We start from the raw sequence: 15,926 nt of genomic DNA on the forward strand, positions 1-15,926 counted from the left end.
ACACGATCTGCTATCCTATCTGCCCAGTCTGTATCAGGAACAGACTATACTCAAGACCTGGGGATAGAAGATGAATACGTCATGATCCCTAAAGCTTATGGTATAGGCCAGTGGTCGGCAAACTCATTAGTCAACAGAGCCAAATATCAACAGTACAACGATTGAAATTTCTTTCTTTCTTTTTTTTTTTTTTAAATGGGAAGTGTTATCTGTTAGAATTCTTTCAGTTTTTTATTTTTTTAAATATATTTTATTTATTTATTTTACAGAGAGGAAGGGAGATAGAGAGTTAGAAACATTGATGAGAGAGAAACATCAATCAGCTGCCTCCTGCACACCCCCTACTGGGGATGTGCCCGCAACCAAGGTACATGCCCTTGACCAGAATCGAACCTGGGACCCTTGAGTCCGCAGGCTGACGCTCTATCCACTGAGCCAAACCGGTTAGGGCTGAAATTTCTTTTGAGAGCCAAATTTTTTAAACTTAAACTATATAGGCAGGTACATTGTTATTAACTTAATTAGGGTACTCCTAAGGCTTAGGAAGAGCCACACTCAAGGGGCCAAAGAGCCGCATGTGACTCGCGAGCCGCAGTTTGCCGAACACGGGTATAGGCCAAGCAGTCCCTCCAGCACATGAGGCTAGAAAGGCACTTCCAAATATTGCAGGATACAGGATGCCTTTTGGTGTTATGGAATGCCAGATTATGCTGCTAGTGTATTCCACAGGGCAGAACTCATTCACTTTTGGGGTCCCTGATTCTTGGTCTTTTATTATATATCCTTGATGAGTAAAAGACATATTTATAAAGAGGACTTGTTGCATGACTAGAGGCACTTTTCTAGTTTAGGCAAGCTTCCCAGAAATTATTGAACCACATTAAATTGTATAAAATCAAGAAAGCCACAACAATGTTCAGGTAACAGATCTAGTACCAGTTGAGGAGTTGGTCTTTTCCACATTCCCATGGTGAGAGATGTCACTAGACAACCAGTCCAGTCAGGACTAGGAGAACAGATATTAGCCCAAGACTCAGGTTCTGGTCTTTCTTCTGAGTTTCTATAAAATCTCCAAAGGCAGCCGAAGCCGGTTTGGCTCAGTGGATGGCGCGTCGGCTTGCGGACTGAGGGGTCCCGGGTTCGATTCCGGTCGGGGGCATGTGCCTGGGTTGCGGGCACGTCCCCGGTGGGAGATGTGCAGGAGGCGGCTGGTCGGTGTTTCTCTCTCATCGATGTTTCTAGCTCTCTATCTCTCTCCCTTCCTCTCTGTAAAAACTCAATAAAATATATTTAAAAAAAAAACAAACATTTAAAAAAAATCTCCAAAGGCTAAGGGAAACCCCACTGATTGTATTAGCCTAATAATGGCTATAAAGTTAAATAATTCTTAATTTATGGTTCATTATCAATGCAGACAAAGTCCTAATTCTTGCATTCCTCAGAGCTAGCTTTCTAACAGTCTTGTTTAACTTGATAAATGTACAGTATAAGACCAGGAAAAAGATGAACAATATTTCCAAACTTATTTGGCACCTGGCTATATTCATTGCTTATAGTTAGTCCTCAAAGAAAGAGGAGGCAATGTAAAAAAAAAGTAATATTTGAGTACCTACATTCAATACATATGCCAAGTGCTGTACTAAGAGTACCTCTTTTCTATTTTTCAATTTTATATAATTTAACTAGAAGCTTGGTAAATGAAAATTCATGCACTTGGGGGAGTCCCTCAGCCTGGCCTGCACCCTCTCGCAGTCTGGGACTCCTTGGGGGATGTCCACCTGCCAGCTTAGGCTCGCTCCCTGGGGAACTGGGCCTAAGCTGGCAGTCAGACATCCCTCTGGCAGCCTGGGAGCCCTTGGGGGATGTCTGATTGACAGCTTAGGCCCGCTCCCGCAGCTGGACATCCTTAGCATTGTGGAAGTGGGAGAGGCTACCGCCACCGCCACTGCGCTGTCACCTGTCAGCCCAGCTTGTGGCTGAGTGGAGCTCCCCCTGTGGAAGCACACTGACCACCATGGGGCAGCTCCTGTGTTGAGCGTCTGCCCCCTGGTGGTCAGTGCACATCATAGCGACTGGTCGTTCTGCTGTTAGGGTCAATTTGTATATTACTCATTTATTATATAGGATACTGACACCCACATGAAATAGTAGTGCTCTCAGAAGTTGAAGACATTTCTCAGGAACTTACAGTTAGTAACTAACATAGCTATCATTCAGACAGAGGTCTGTCCACACTACATACTCTTGGAAAGAAAGTGGCTTTAGGCAGTTGCGGGTCCTGAGTATCTTTGTGAGGACAGGCCTCCAGACCTAGAAGAGCTAAGGGAACTGTTGAGAGGGTAAGAAAAGCAGGCAGACCCTCAAATATACCATGAAATGGTTTGTTTGCCCTTCCTAACAATGCCCTCTTGGGATATGGCTAGTAGAGAATGAGGATGATGTATTGAGTTATTGATGCTGTACTGATCTACAATGGACACAGAATCCTATATAATAAAAGCCTAATATGCAAATTGACTGAATGGTGGAACAAATGGTGAAACGACCAGTCGCTATGATGCACACTGACACCCAGAGGGCAGACGCTCAACACAGGAGCTGCCCCCAGCCCGCAGGCCCCAGGCCAGCCAGGGTGTGTGTCACCCTGCCGATCGCCCTGCCGGTCACCCACAAATTGGCCCTGATCACCGGCCAGGCACGAATTTTGTGCACCAGGACTCTAGTTGTACTTATAATAACAAAACTTCCCTATTGTAAGTTGCATTCAAACATTAAGTTCACATATTTCAAAATAATGACCTCCTTTGAATGCAGCTATGTGTTTCAATATTAAAAAATAGATCTCCTACTTTCCTATCCCCTGAACGACACCATGAATTCCTTGTATTTTCACTGAACCGAAAATTTGCAGTGTTGTAAGCAATATGAAATTACCTTAATGGCCATAGAAGGCTTGTTAGTTACAAAGTTTTTGATAAAGACTTATTACCCTATTCAGCTAATCTTCTGAGAAGACACAGAAGGAAATGGGAAAAACCTCAGGCAGAAAAAGCATTTGACAGTATGGTCCATATTATTACACGTAGAGATGCTTTGATTAGAAGACAATGGTTAGTATTTTAAATCAATTCTAGCCACCTGCAGATTTGCTTGTGAGAGCTAAATCAGGTAAGTGGGTTGACATTTTTCTGCAGATATTTAGAGTAAGCTTTACATATTTGGCAAGATAAAAATGAACATGTCTCAGAAATTGACCCAGGTGATTTGCTAGTGTATATCTGCCTCAGTAGAGAGCCAAAGGATAGACCTTCAGAAAGACTGATGAGAATAAGATTATTTTGCATCGAGGGTAATATTATTACAGTACTCTTTACCCTCTCAACCATTTCCCTCCAACTCTCCAAAGAGAGCCGTGACTGTTGTTTTTTCCTTCCTATTACTATAATCAGGCTAACCATCTCATTCACTATTTATTCCCCAAACATGCACTGAAGTTCTACTGCATATCAGGCACAAGCTGTATTGAGGAATTCTATAGCTGTGCTACTCAAAATGTGGTCCACAAACTGGTGCTAGTTTGTGAACCCATTTGTTACTAGTCTGTGACAAGATAAGTATTTAAAAATTTTAATAGCAATCTAGCAGAGTAATTTATTTGTTGCCTTTAATAATAAAAACTTTTTACTTTTATTTTGTATGCCACATTTCTAGGAATTTATTTTCACTTAATTCCTAAGAATATCAGCCTGTGAAGGATTAGAAGTTAAAACCTGGTTCTTTACCATTGATAATATAAGAAGCACTGTCTAGGATAGAAAGACCTCTGCTCTGACAGGGTCTCAGTTTAACCTGTGTGAGTGTACAATAAAAGTCCTTTTATCCTCAGACATACACATTTCTGAGGAATATATAAAGTTTAGGCTTTGTAAATAGGTTTGTGGAATGTTGATTTTTTTTAAAAATAAGGGGTATAAGTTAATAGAGAAGGCTGAGATAGGAAGATAGTGTCAAGTAGAAAGGACAATTTTATGCAGAATAGAAAATCAATAGGCAACCGGGAGGGCAGTAAGTATAATAAATTACTATAAGCCTTGGTAAAGAAGTCAAGAGAGAGAGGCCTACGCCAAGACAAACCATAATTAAAATGCAAAAGGTTAAAGACAAAGAGAGAATCTTAAAAGCAAGAGAAAAACAGTTACCTACAAGGGAATCCTCCCATAAGACTGTCAACTGATTCTCAACAGAAACTTTGTAGGCCAGAAGGCAGTGGCAAGAAATATTCAAAGTGATGAAAAGCAAGGACCTACAACCAAGATTTCTCTATTCAGCAAAGTTATCATTTAGAATCAAAGGACAGATATAGCTTCCCAGCAAGAAAAAGCTAGAGGAATTAATCAATATCAATAATTGAATCTAAAAACCAAAATAAACAAGCAGAACAAAAAAAAAAGGAAGAGAGTAAATAAAGATTTATTGGAGGGAGGAAGATAATCAGTCTAGCCTCTGCTATTCAGTCCATTCTTCAGAGTCACCTCTTACCCTAGCCTCCAGATGCACCCTATCCCCCAACCACTCCTAAAGACATTATGTTCTTGTGCTTCAGTGCTTTAGCATACACTGCTCCACTCGACTTAGAACAAGCATCCTACCCTCCAGTATGCTCCTCAATGACCCAGTGCTATGTCAACCTCCTCTCTGATTATAATCCCTGATATAATTCGAGGCAAAGCTATCTGATCCTTTCTCAGTGCACCCGCACACTTGTTTACACCTGCATCGCAGTACTTATCAGAATGTACTACACATATAAGTTTGCAAGTCAAATTCCATTGGCACTATATTATTTATCCTTTCTTCTCAGTACTCAGCACATGATTGGCACTCAAATATGTGTTGGACCACACTGAGAATCAAAGGGCAAGTCAGAGGGGTTGATTAGAATTCTCTTTTGAGCTGAGCAATCTGAAAGCAAGGCTCACTAAAGAGTGTCTAGAATCCAAACCAGGAGAACTCCTTATTCTGGGTTCAGCAGGCTGTGGAAAGGCAAACTTAGAGCTGGAGCTCAGCAAAACACAAAAAGCAAACTAATCAACCAACCCCCGCCCCCTCCCCCCGCCCCCAATTCTCCCTAAGGAGAACTGCTAAGTCAGTCAGCCGAATTGCAGGTAAAGACATATTAGAATTTAAAAGCTCCTTCTGCATTAAGTTGAATTCATGACTTGGCAGAGTACCTGTAACTTATATATGGGCATGTGGTTCATTACCTGTCTGAGGATCTTCAAGGTAAGTAGAATTTTCAGGCAAAGTGGCTGACTAAGCACATAATGCTGTATGCTAATGTCTACCACAGCAGACCAGAGCAATATAAGGTAAAGCTTCAATCCAAGATCACAGGTGTAAAGAAAAACCTCTCCTTTCTCGTTCCTCTGGGGGTGAAGCAGCTATAACTAGCAGTAAAAAAAGGGAATTTCTATTTAGAGGTATCCTGAGCATTTTCATCATAGGAATGCCTTTCTCTGCTTTCCTGGGTTTTTTTTTGTTGTGTTTTTTTCTTGTTCTCTTTTAACTCTCTGCCTTTATGATCTCTCCCCTCTCAAACTCTCTCCTCCTTGCTCACTTTTGGAACTCATTTCCTCTTCTTACTCTTTTACCTTCATGAATTTTTAAATATCATTTCTGTCAAAGCCCTTCTTCTAGGCTTCTTATGCACAAGCATTGGTTATACAGAGCATCCTGTCTTTTAGTACATTCTTAAGCACCAATTTAATTCGTGGACATTTAAACATCTGTCTCTACCAAAAATTTCCCAGTGATTTTTCTTGTGGTGTTTTTATTTATGGTGGACAAGAAAATAGAAATGGGTTCCCTGAGAAACCAGGTTTCAGTATCCTTGAAACATAATATGCAGCACTGTAATCAGTGGTGAGATCCCTGTTAAATAATACTCTGGCCCTGGCAAAGGTACTATGCTTGGAAAGGATACAATCAAAATTTAAGCTGGCCTGGGAAACAGAGGAGGTAAGTAATTTAGTAATGAGAAAAAGATCACTATTTGAAACATTACACAGCCTTCTCACTAGCAAAGTCAAACAATGAAACAAAACTTTCTTTCTCAAAACAAAAAAACAAACAAACAAAAAAAAACAAACACTTTCTTTCTCTAGTAGGTTTATTATTCTACTGATATGTGCCTATATGTACCTGAAACTGGTCAGAAACAAGCTACAATAGACATATCCAAAGATATTCTTAGAGACTCCCTTTGCATTTTTATTTGCTTCCCAGAATTTCCTGATTGAAGAAGAGATAATACAAGGCCTTTTTCCCAATGGCACGTTCCCAAAAGGATCAGCCAGTTTTTTATGTTTTTTGGAGGCATGGGGACATTTCTTTGAATTCTATCAAAATCCAGTGAAAGGTCCCTGAATTTTACTTAGTTTTAGTAATTATTATTATTTAAAAAATCCTTATCCAAGGACATGCTTAGAGAGAGGGGAGTCAGAGAGAGAAACATCAGTTGCCTTATGTATGCCCCAACCAGGGATCAAACCACAAAGGTATGTGTTCTGACAAGGATTTGAATTGGCAACACTTTGGTGCACAGGACGACGCTCAACCAAATGAGCCACTCTGGCTGGGCAAAAATTTACCTAGATTTTTAAAAATGCTGCAGTATTGAGAGGGAAATCAACTTCCTCAAGTTGTAACACTCTTAATAAAAGCATAGACAAAGATGATTTTGGCTTTCAAATGGGACATATGTGTCACTCAGGGGGGTTCCTTTGCTATCAGTCCAAGAGCCACAGTTACTTCCCAGGATGGTGAAAAAAGGCTTCAGATGTTTAGCCTGGAATAAAAAAACAATCACTAAGCCCTGGCTGGTGTGGCTCAGTTAGTTGAGTGTCATCCCATGCACCAAGAGGTCGCTGATTTGATTCCTGGTCAGGGTACATCCTTGGGTTGCAGGCTCCATCCCAGTGGAGGCGTGCAGGAGGCAGCCTATCGATGTTTCTCTCTCATCAATGTTTCTCTCTCTCTCTCTCCCTTCCTGTCTCTCTAAAAATCAATAGACATATTTTTTTTAATATATTTTATTGATTTTGTACAGAGAGGAAGGGAGAGAGATAGAGAGTTAGAAACATTGATGAGAGAGAAACATCGATCAGCTGCCTCCTGCACATCTCCCACTGGGGATATGCCTGCAACCCAGGTACATGCCCTTGACCGGAATCGAACCTGGGACCTTTCAGTCCGCAGGCCGACGCTCCATCCACTGAGCCAAACCGGTTTCGGCTCAATAGACATATTTTAAACAATCACTAAGACTCTGGCTTTATCAACATCCTGAAACATGACACCTACAAATTTGAAAAATAGAAAGCAACTTCAAAGCAAAGATAAATAAATGTTAACAATGTAATAGTAAGCAGAATGCATTGTAGAGCTATGATTTTTAAAGTGAGTTGGCATATGTTCATAGCAGCACAATTTACGATATCTAAGATTTGGAAACAACCTGAGTGCCCATCAGCAGATGAGTGGATTAAAAACCTGTGGTACATCTACACAATGGAATACTATGCTGCTATAAAAAAGAAGGAACTTTTACCATTTGCAACAGCATGGATGAAACTGGAGAGCATTATGCTAAGCGAAATAAGCCAGTTGGAGAAAGATAAATATCACATGATCTCACTCATATGTGGGATATAATGATCAACATCATTTGATGAACAAGAATAGATCCAGAGACAAATGGCAGGGGAGGGGGGGGGGCGGTTAGAGAGCAACCAAAGGACTTGTATGCATGCATATTAGCATAACCAATGGACACAGACACTAGGGCGGTGGGAATGGCTGGTGGGGGGGGCAGCGGGTCAAGCGGGGAAAAAGGAGACATATGTAAAAGTTTAGACAATAAAAAAAGAGCATCCTAAAAATAAATAAATAAATAAAATTGAAAAAAAAAGTGAGTTGGCATATATTATTTCACTTATTTCATAACATCTCTATAAGGCATATGGAGCAAGCATTATCCTTCTTTAATAGATGTTAAGCAACTTGCACAAAATTGGATAGCTTAAGTAAGTAATTTCAATTCTTTAATAAAATCTCTCCATCTACTCAAGCTACTCCCTTAATCTCTGCTTTCCTAAATCACCAGATTTCTTGAAAAAGGAATCTACTGTACTCTTGGTGACTTTATTTCCTCACCTATTATCCATTTTCGAATCTTGGCAGATTATAGTTTGTTTCCTCAAGTATCTGCCATTCTCAAAAAGATCACCAATGACCTATACAGTATCAGGGGACTCTAGGTAGAACCTCAAGGATTCTTTGAATGAAATTTCCAGCAATTCTAAGGACTTGTTTTTGATCCTCATTATTGATCCCAACTCTCTCCTGAAACACTCATTCCTCATATTTTATGCCTTCACTTTCCTTCCTGTTACTCTCCAGTATCTGAAAAATTAAACTGCTCAACACCTACTCATCTTTCAAAATTCTATTCAAATGACAATTCTGAAGTCTTCTCAACACCTCTGACAGTAGTCATTCTTTCTCTGAGTTTCCATAGTATTTTATACTACTAGGCACTTATCACATCATATTCTGATCGTTAATTTCTTTTTCTCTCCCTTATACAAGTTCTTTAAATGTGAAAACTAGCTTATCATTTTGTATCTCGTGTTCAGCAAATTACCTGGCACTTACAGACCCTGCTAACAAACATGTGAATGAACCGCCAGTAAGTGGCAGCACTATGGACAGAGGTCTTTGCCTTTGCTCTTTGCTCAGAAGATGGCTCAGAAACAAAGGCTTACTGTTAAATTTCTCACCTCTTATTCCATGAAAGTTATCAGGCTAGAGTCTCAGATTTAGGCCCTTTTAAAAAAGCTTTCATTTAGCAGCGACCTGTCCAGGAACCATCATTTCAAAATAGAACTGTCACCCAGACAGTGGTGCCACACATGGTATAGTTATGACTCTCCTGTGATTTGCCCATCCACTTAAAAAATATATATATTTAAAAAAATTAATTTCAGAGAGGAAGGGAGAGGGAGAGACAGAAACATCAGTAATGATAGAGCATCATTGATCGGCTGCCTCCTGCACACCCCCCACACTGGGGATCAAGCCCGCAACCTGGACATATGTCCTGACTGGGAATCAAACTGTGATCTCCTGGTTCATAGGTTGACGCTCATTCACTGAACCATGCCAGCTGGGCTGCCCATCCATTTTTTTTCTCCACTATGTGAGGACACGGAGAAGGTGGCCATCTGCAAGCCAGGAACTGAGCCCCTACCAGAAACCAAGTCAGCTAGCACCTTGTTCTTGGACCTTCCAGCTTCCAGTACTGTTGAGAAATAATATCTGTTGTTTAAGCCACACAATGTATGGTATTTTGTCTTAGCAGCTCTAGCTGTTTACATACTTTCTGGAAAATGTCTTTTTTTTCCTGGCAACTCTAATTGTTAGAAAATTCTTTCTTATCCTAGGCTAAATCTTGCCTTTTGTATCTGAGAGTTGAGGGAAATCAAAGAAAATAGGGGATATGACCACAATGGAAGAGAATAATTTTCAAGTGAAAAATAAACCTGTGACTTAAACATGAGAAAAAACTTTAAACTCAAAATCAATGATACAGTAAAAAAATTAATTCCCCCGAGAGGCATTATGGTACATTGTAGAAAATAGCAGTTAAGGTTTAAATTAAGGTTCTGCCTTCATCTGAGTGATAGCCTCTCCAATCCTTAATTTTCTATCTATGAAATAAGGATAATACTGTATAGAGTTGTTGTGATAATGTATCAAAGTGCTTTGAAAAGCCGAAAAAGACTATAGAAATGCAAGATATTGTTAGGCATCCTCTTTCTTCTTGTGGCTATATTTATAGTATTATTTATATTAGAGCAATTTATGTTTAGTTCTGTATACTTTATCTAAATTCAGAGGCAATAACTGCTCTCTGTGACTCTAAATCAGTGGATCCACAATGCACTAAACATACTTCAATGGTATCTAACAGTGGTCTGAAAAACAAAAAGGAAATAGCTTGATTTAATTACATCAAATCACAAAAAAATGTTTTGCCTATTTTAGGTGTAGTGCATATCTCAATGGAAATACTCGCTGAAAAGCATTCTTGTTAACCAAGAAAGATTGTCACAAAATCAAAGAATTGTAGTGTTGGAAAAGGATCTGAGTTGAGTCCTCTGAAGACCATCCACTCTAATACCTCATCTGATGCATACATAATTTCCCTCTGCATTACTCTTGATGGACAGGCATCAATCTGCTATTTAAAATACTTTCTGGAAAATGTAGTTTTTTTGCAGGTAACTTTAATTGTTAGAAATTGGGTTAAACTCTGTCCCCTATAACTGCCACTCTTGAGTCTTGTATTTCTCTTAGAGCCACATGAAACACATTTAATTCTTCTTCTTCATAATAGTTTTTTAAACTTTAAAGGATTTTTAAAAATTGATTTTAGAGGCAGGGAGGGAGGGAGAGAAATATCAATATGAGAAACGTTGATCATTTACCTCCTGCACGCGCCCCAAATCTGCAACCTGGTTACGTGCTCTGATCAGGAATTGATCCTCTGACCTTTTGGTTTAGGGGAGGAAGCTCCAACCAACTGAGTTACACTGGTCAGGGCTAGTTTTTTTAAACTTTAGAAGAGAATACTCATGTTTCTTGCCCAACTCTTCAGCTTCAGGTTAAAACTTCAGTTTCCATTTATTGAACAAATGGCACATTTCAAGTCTCTCTCCTCTAGAGCAGGTACACTTAACTGTGCACGCCCCCTTCATTGTACCTAAACAAATTCCCTATGTGTGTTCTTAGAGTGGGACTATCACCTTCTTTGCCATAAATAGTGTGCTTCTTTAGTCCAGTCTGCTGAGATCTTTATGGATACTGGACTGTAGAAAAAATATATATGCTTCCCTTCTCAGCTTCAAATTACCAGCAGGTCAAAAGATAAAAAAGAATGCTGCTCTTAAAATTTGAGTTTTAAGCATTCAAGCAATGGTTGAAACAGTCAGATACTAGATAAGATGGCTGTTGAAATACATCCCAAAGATGCTAAAGCTCAGGATTAAGGACAGATCTATACATTCCGAAGTCAAGTCCTTCTCTGTCATGGGGATTTGTGGATGCAGGGTGCTGGTAAAGGAGGCTTGTGAGGCAAAAGTGAGGTTAAGCTTAATAAGAACCTAGAGCTGCCACACCTCAGCACCATTGCTAGCCCTTTATCAAATATAGTAATAACCAGAATTTTCCATGAGAGTCTTACCATGTTCTAGTCCATTTCTCCAGAAGTCACTAAAATGTTTCACTATAAACCATATTCGCAATCCTGGGAAAAAATTTAGGTTTGAAGAAGACTGTAAGTATCTAATTATACTCTAAATTCCTCCCAAATAATGCAAAATAACATAATCAACAGGACATTATATTCACTTCTTAATCCATTCAGGATAATAGTAACAACCTCTCAGAGTCCATGCATGAGTGTCTTGGAAAACACACTACCAATCACAATCTACATCAAGTCCATGACTGGACAATCTGTGATCAACAGTGTTCATTGGATGTATGAGTGGTGCTTTGGTTGCTTTACCAGAACTGGGGTTGATAGTCACAAACTATATTTTAGGAAAGCATAAATCTCAAACTCATTTTTAACACTTAGCCAAGGCATCTATTAGGCAATACTGACATTAAAAAAAAGTTTGACTATTCTTAGTAAGGAAAACTAAGTGAATAGAAGATGTAAAGCAAACTATTTTTGACTGGAAGTAAAATCAAAGATCAAGGTGCTACAACAAAGAGGATATAGAGAGGAAATGCAAGAATACAAGTGAAAGGTGTTTTTAGAAACCTTCTGAGGCAAACTAGTTCTCTTTTGGCCTGGCAGGTTGGCTCAGTGGTTGAGTATTGACCCATGAGCCAGGAGGTCATGGTTCGATTCCCAGTGAGGACACATGCCAGAGTTGCAGGCTTGATCCCAAGTAGGGGGTGTGTAGAGGCAGCTGATCAATGATTCCCTCTCATCACTGATGTTTCTATCTCTCTCTTCCTCTCCCTTCCTTTCTCTGATTATCAATAAAAACATATTAAAAAATAAAGTAGTTCTCTTTTGGCCATAAATTGGAATGTAATTAATTCCTAGAAAACAAGATAAGCACTAGGTATACATAAATACTTATTAATTAAATCATTTTTTCTAAGAGGCAAATTAAAAATATTATATTTTTCTCAGTAAGAAAAGAGAATAACAGCATGAAGACATTGGTTATATCTCAGAAAAATAAATGGCTTTATAGCAACATTATCTTTACTGTTATTATTAATAATAATTAATAAAACAAATAATAACAGCACTTAACATTTATTACTTAATATGTGCCAGGCACTGTACTAAGCATTTTATATGCAGTCTCATTTAATTCTCATAACAACTCTCAGAGGAAATGCTATGCATAGTGAGTTTCATAGTTTGGGTGCTCTGTTTAGGGCAGTGATCAGCAAATTCATTAGTCAACAGAGCCAAATATCAACAGTACAACAATTGAAATTTCTTTTGAGAGCCACATTTTTTAAACTTAAACTATATAGGTAGGTACATTGTTATTAACTTAATTAGGGTACTCCTAAGGCTTAGGAAGAGCCACACTCAAGGGGCCAAAGAGCCGCATGTGGCTCACGAGCCGCAGTTTGCCAACCACAGGTCTAGGGTTACAACAACCCTATGAGATAGGTACTATTTTTATCCCCACTTACAGATGAGGAAATTGAGGCAGCAGTTAAAGAAGTTGCTCAAGGACACAAAACCAGGAATGCAGGGCTGGGATTCCAATGCAGGCAGCATAGCTCCACAGTCCAGTATCACCTCTCTAGGGATCTAGTGATTGAGGGAAATATAAACTAAAAGAGGACATAATTTGTTGTCCAAACTGGCCCCAAAATTTTAAAAACCAACATAGTCAATGTGGTAGGAGAATATAATGACAATTAAAAAAAAACTTTTTACAGAAATAGACACGCTAAAAGAAAGTTCAGAAAAAATTTACTCAAAAAAGGTTGACAACAGTCAGGTAGTTTCTTAATAAAAAAAAATTTATTTTCCCTGAAGGTAGTATCATATCCTAGAACTCCTTTCCTTCTCTCTCTCTCTCTCTCTCCTTTTGTTAATCCTCACCAGAGGATATACTTTTTCTACTGATTTTTTAGAAGAGCGAAGTGAGGGAGGAGGAGAGAGAGAGGCACACACACATCAATGTGATGTGTCTTTCTTTCTCACACCAATTGGTTGTCTCCTGAACTTGCCCTGACCAGGGTGGGGGACCAGATGGCAACTCAGGTACACACCCTTGACTGGGAATCAAACCGGAGAGCCCTCAGTGTGAGGGGGGGCCAATGCTCCAACCACTGAACAACACCGACCAGGGCTCCTTTTCTCTCTTAATTCTCCGATGCCAAGAAAAGCTACCAGAGGATGAGCATTCCATTGCTCCCATGCTAACTTTTTTTAGTGTGGCTGCTCCCCTTATAATTTAATCAACCTATATCAAATGCCTTGAAGATGTGTTTCTTGACCCACTAATGTCATTACTGACTTGGTTAATTCACCTTCCCTTCTATTGGGCTGACAGAGGTTCTGCTTTCTGCTGTTTTCCATATTTGTCCCTTAGCTTCTGTCTCAACAGGTCCAAGAACCAAGACTGAAGGTGAAAAGCTCAAACTTTCCCTTTCTGCTCTGTTCAAAAGCTATTAACAAGACCCCTCCTTGTTTTCAGCAATACGTTAATTCCAAGCTGACAAAATATTGCTTCTGAAATATCACAATTCTCCATAGTGTCTGGCTTACTGTCTACAGTATACAAGTTAAGTAACAATAAAATTACTTAAGGGAAAAACAAAATCCATGTCATAGCTTTTCTAACACTTCAGCCATCCTATTCTACTTTATGAAGAGAAACATGGTAAGTACACGGAGCTATATAAAACTACTGAAATGGCAGTATGCAAAGGTGACGACTTCCATTTGTGTGTGTGTGTGTGTGTGTGTGTGTGTGTGTGTGTTTTAAGCAAGCACAGCAGATTCGCTTTCCATTCGGAAAATTTCATTTGTACATTCAAAATGTCTGGTAACTTTTTTGCACTTGTGTGCTAAAATTTACTAACAACTTGGTTTCTGATTGTGATAAAGCCATTAAAATTTGCAGGGTTGAAATGGGCATTGTGAAAACACATGGCTCAGAAAACAGTGGCTTCCTAAACCTCAGGGGAGGAGCCCTAAAGTGGTGACCACGTTTTCACTGAGAGAGGAATTTAAGAATGTTCCATATTGTATGCATACGTGGTAAGAAGAGATTAAAGTCAGCAGGAAAATATAAAATTGGACTGTACAAGACTGCATATTTTTCACCTGTATTACATGGTTACAGACTTAACACTCCATTAAAACACAAAGCTTTCTCCCTGCATTAGGAGAGGCTGCACAAGCGGTGCCGCAACAGGCCCGAGGCAATGATTTCCATACCCGACTACGGTATATCCTACTGTGTGCCCAGCGTAATCAAGTAATTGCTGGACAGCTCCACCTTGTCTACCCGAGCGAAGACACCTTCGCCAGGAGTCCCAGTGCAAAACCAAAACACTTCAAGGCATCTCACGCACAAGCCCATGGCTCTCATTTTGATGGAAAGAAAGCTGAGGAGCTGAGGGAGAAGCAGCAGAGTCCAACGCCTCAAAGGCCAAGACAGAGTTAAGATGAGGGTGATGCGGGACCTCTCTTCCCCCCTTCCTCTGCTCCAGCCCCGCGGAGCCACAAGTGAGGAAGAGAAGTTGTGGAAACAAGACGGGGGTGGTGTGGGAGGGGGGAACCCAGGAGAGTTTAACACAAGCGTTTGCATTTGTCCCACACAAGGACCGTCGCTCCAAGTCACTTTCCCCTGCTCCCCCGAGGGGCTTCCCGCCAAAGAGGCTACTCCTGGGCTTCCAGGCCAACCCACCGCGCCCGCTGGGCCCTTCCCGGGAGCCGCAGCCCCTTCGCGGCCTCTGGGCGCGGGCTGGAGCTCGGACCCAAGCCGGCCTCCCCGACACCCGTTCCCGGCGTCCGGCGCCTTTCCCAGCCCAATTCCAGGGCGCCTTCGCCTCCAGCCCGGCGGGGCTCCAGTCAACGTCCCTGTCCTCTCTCAGGACGCCCCTTTCCCCACCTCCAGCGCCCGGTCCGTCGGGGGCGCGGGAAGCCTTTCCTTTCCTCTCCCCCGCCTCCACTCTCGTGGTGCCCACCTGGCGCGGCCCCCTTCCCTGGCCCGTCTCCTCAGCGAGCGGCCGCCTCCCAAGTCCTCCCGACCCCGCCCCGCTCCCGGGCGGATACAGTTTGAAGCCCCTCAGGATCTCCCGGGCACGCTCGTCCTTGGCTGACATGATGCGGCAGTTGCCGCCCGCGGCTCTCCCACGCTGGCCCGGCGGAGCCTCGCAGACGGTGCCCCGGAGCCGAGGACTGAGCCGCAGCCCCGCCTGGAGACCTCCGGCGAGCAGAGGCGGCTGCCAGACCTGGACCGGCCTCTCCCTCCCCTCAGCTCCCGCTCCTGATCCCTTCTCCTTCCCCCTAGCCTTGGAGTGCCCGCCCAAGAGCCAATAGAAAGCCCGACTTGGAGATTGGCATCATGCTCATCCAATAGAATCACGTAGCGGCTTCGCGGGGGTTGAAGAGCGTCGATAGGAAGGGCCCTCCCCGGGAAGTCCCGTAGGACAAATTTTTCATTCGTTCTTGTTGCCTAGAGTTTTCTCCCCGGAGGTTTGGCTTCAGATCTGCAGAGGCTCGAAGGGCTCGCTCCCGCCTCTGGGTGCTGAGATGACGGCAGGCTGCACTGTGTGATGAGCCAAAGACTACATTTCCCAGC

General features: G+C 41.4%; 1 protein-coding gene across 4 annotated transcripts in view; it reads right to left on the reverse strand.

The window, feature by feature from the left end:
- Positions 1–15,923, reverse strand: part of PDE6D (phosphodiesterase 6D) — a 50,867-nt gene extending 34,944 nt beyond the window's left edge. The window contains exon 1 of one of the 4 annotated variants that reach the window (XM_081096247.1): positions 15,398–15,923. In XM_081096247.1, the coding sequence (XP_080952373.1) occupies positions 15,398–15,447 (50 nt within the window). In that variant the 5' untranslated portion in view covers positions 15,448–15,923. Of the gene's footprint in view, positions 1–11,305; positions 11,492–15,397 lie in introns of those variants that run through there. The other 3 variants (XM_081096250.1, XM_081096248.1, XM_081096249.1) reach the window with 3 other exon arrangements.
- Positions 15,924–15,926: the final 3 nt, after the last annotated feature.

The sequence above is a fragment of the Myotis nattereri genome (assembly GCF_964212035.1).
Source record: "Myotis nattereri genome assembly, chromosome: 7".
In the NCBI taxonomy this organism is placed as follows: domain Eukaryota; kingdom Metazoa; phylum Chordata; class Mammalia; order Chiroptera; family Vespertilionidae; genus Myotis; species Myotis nattereri.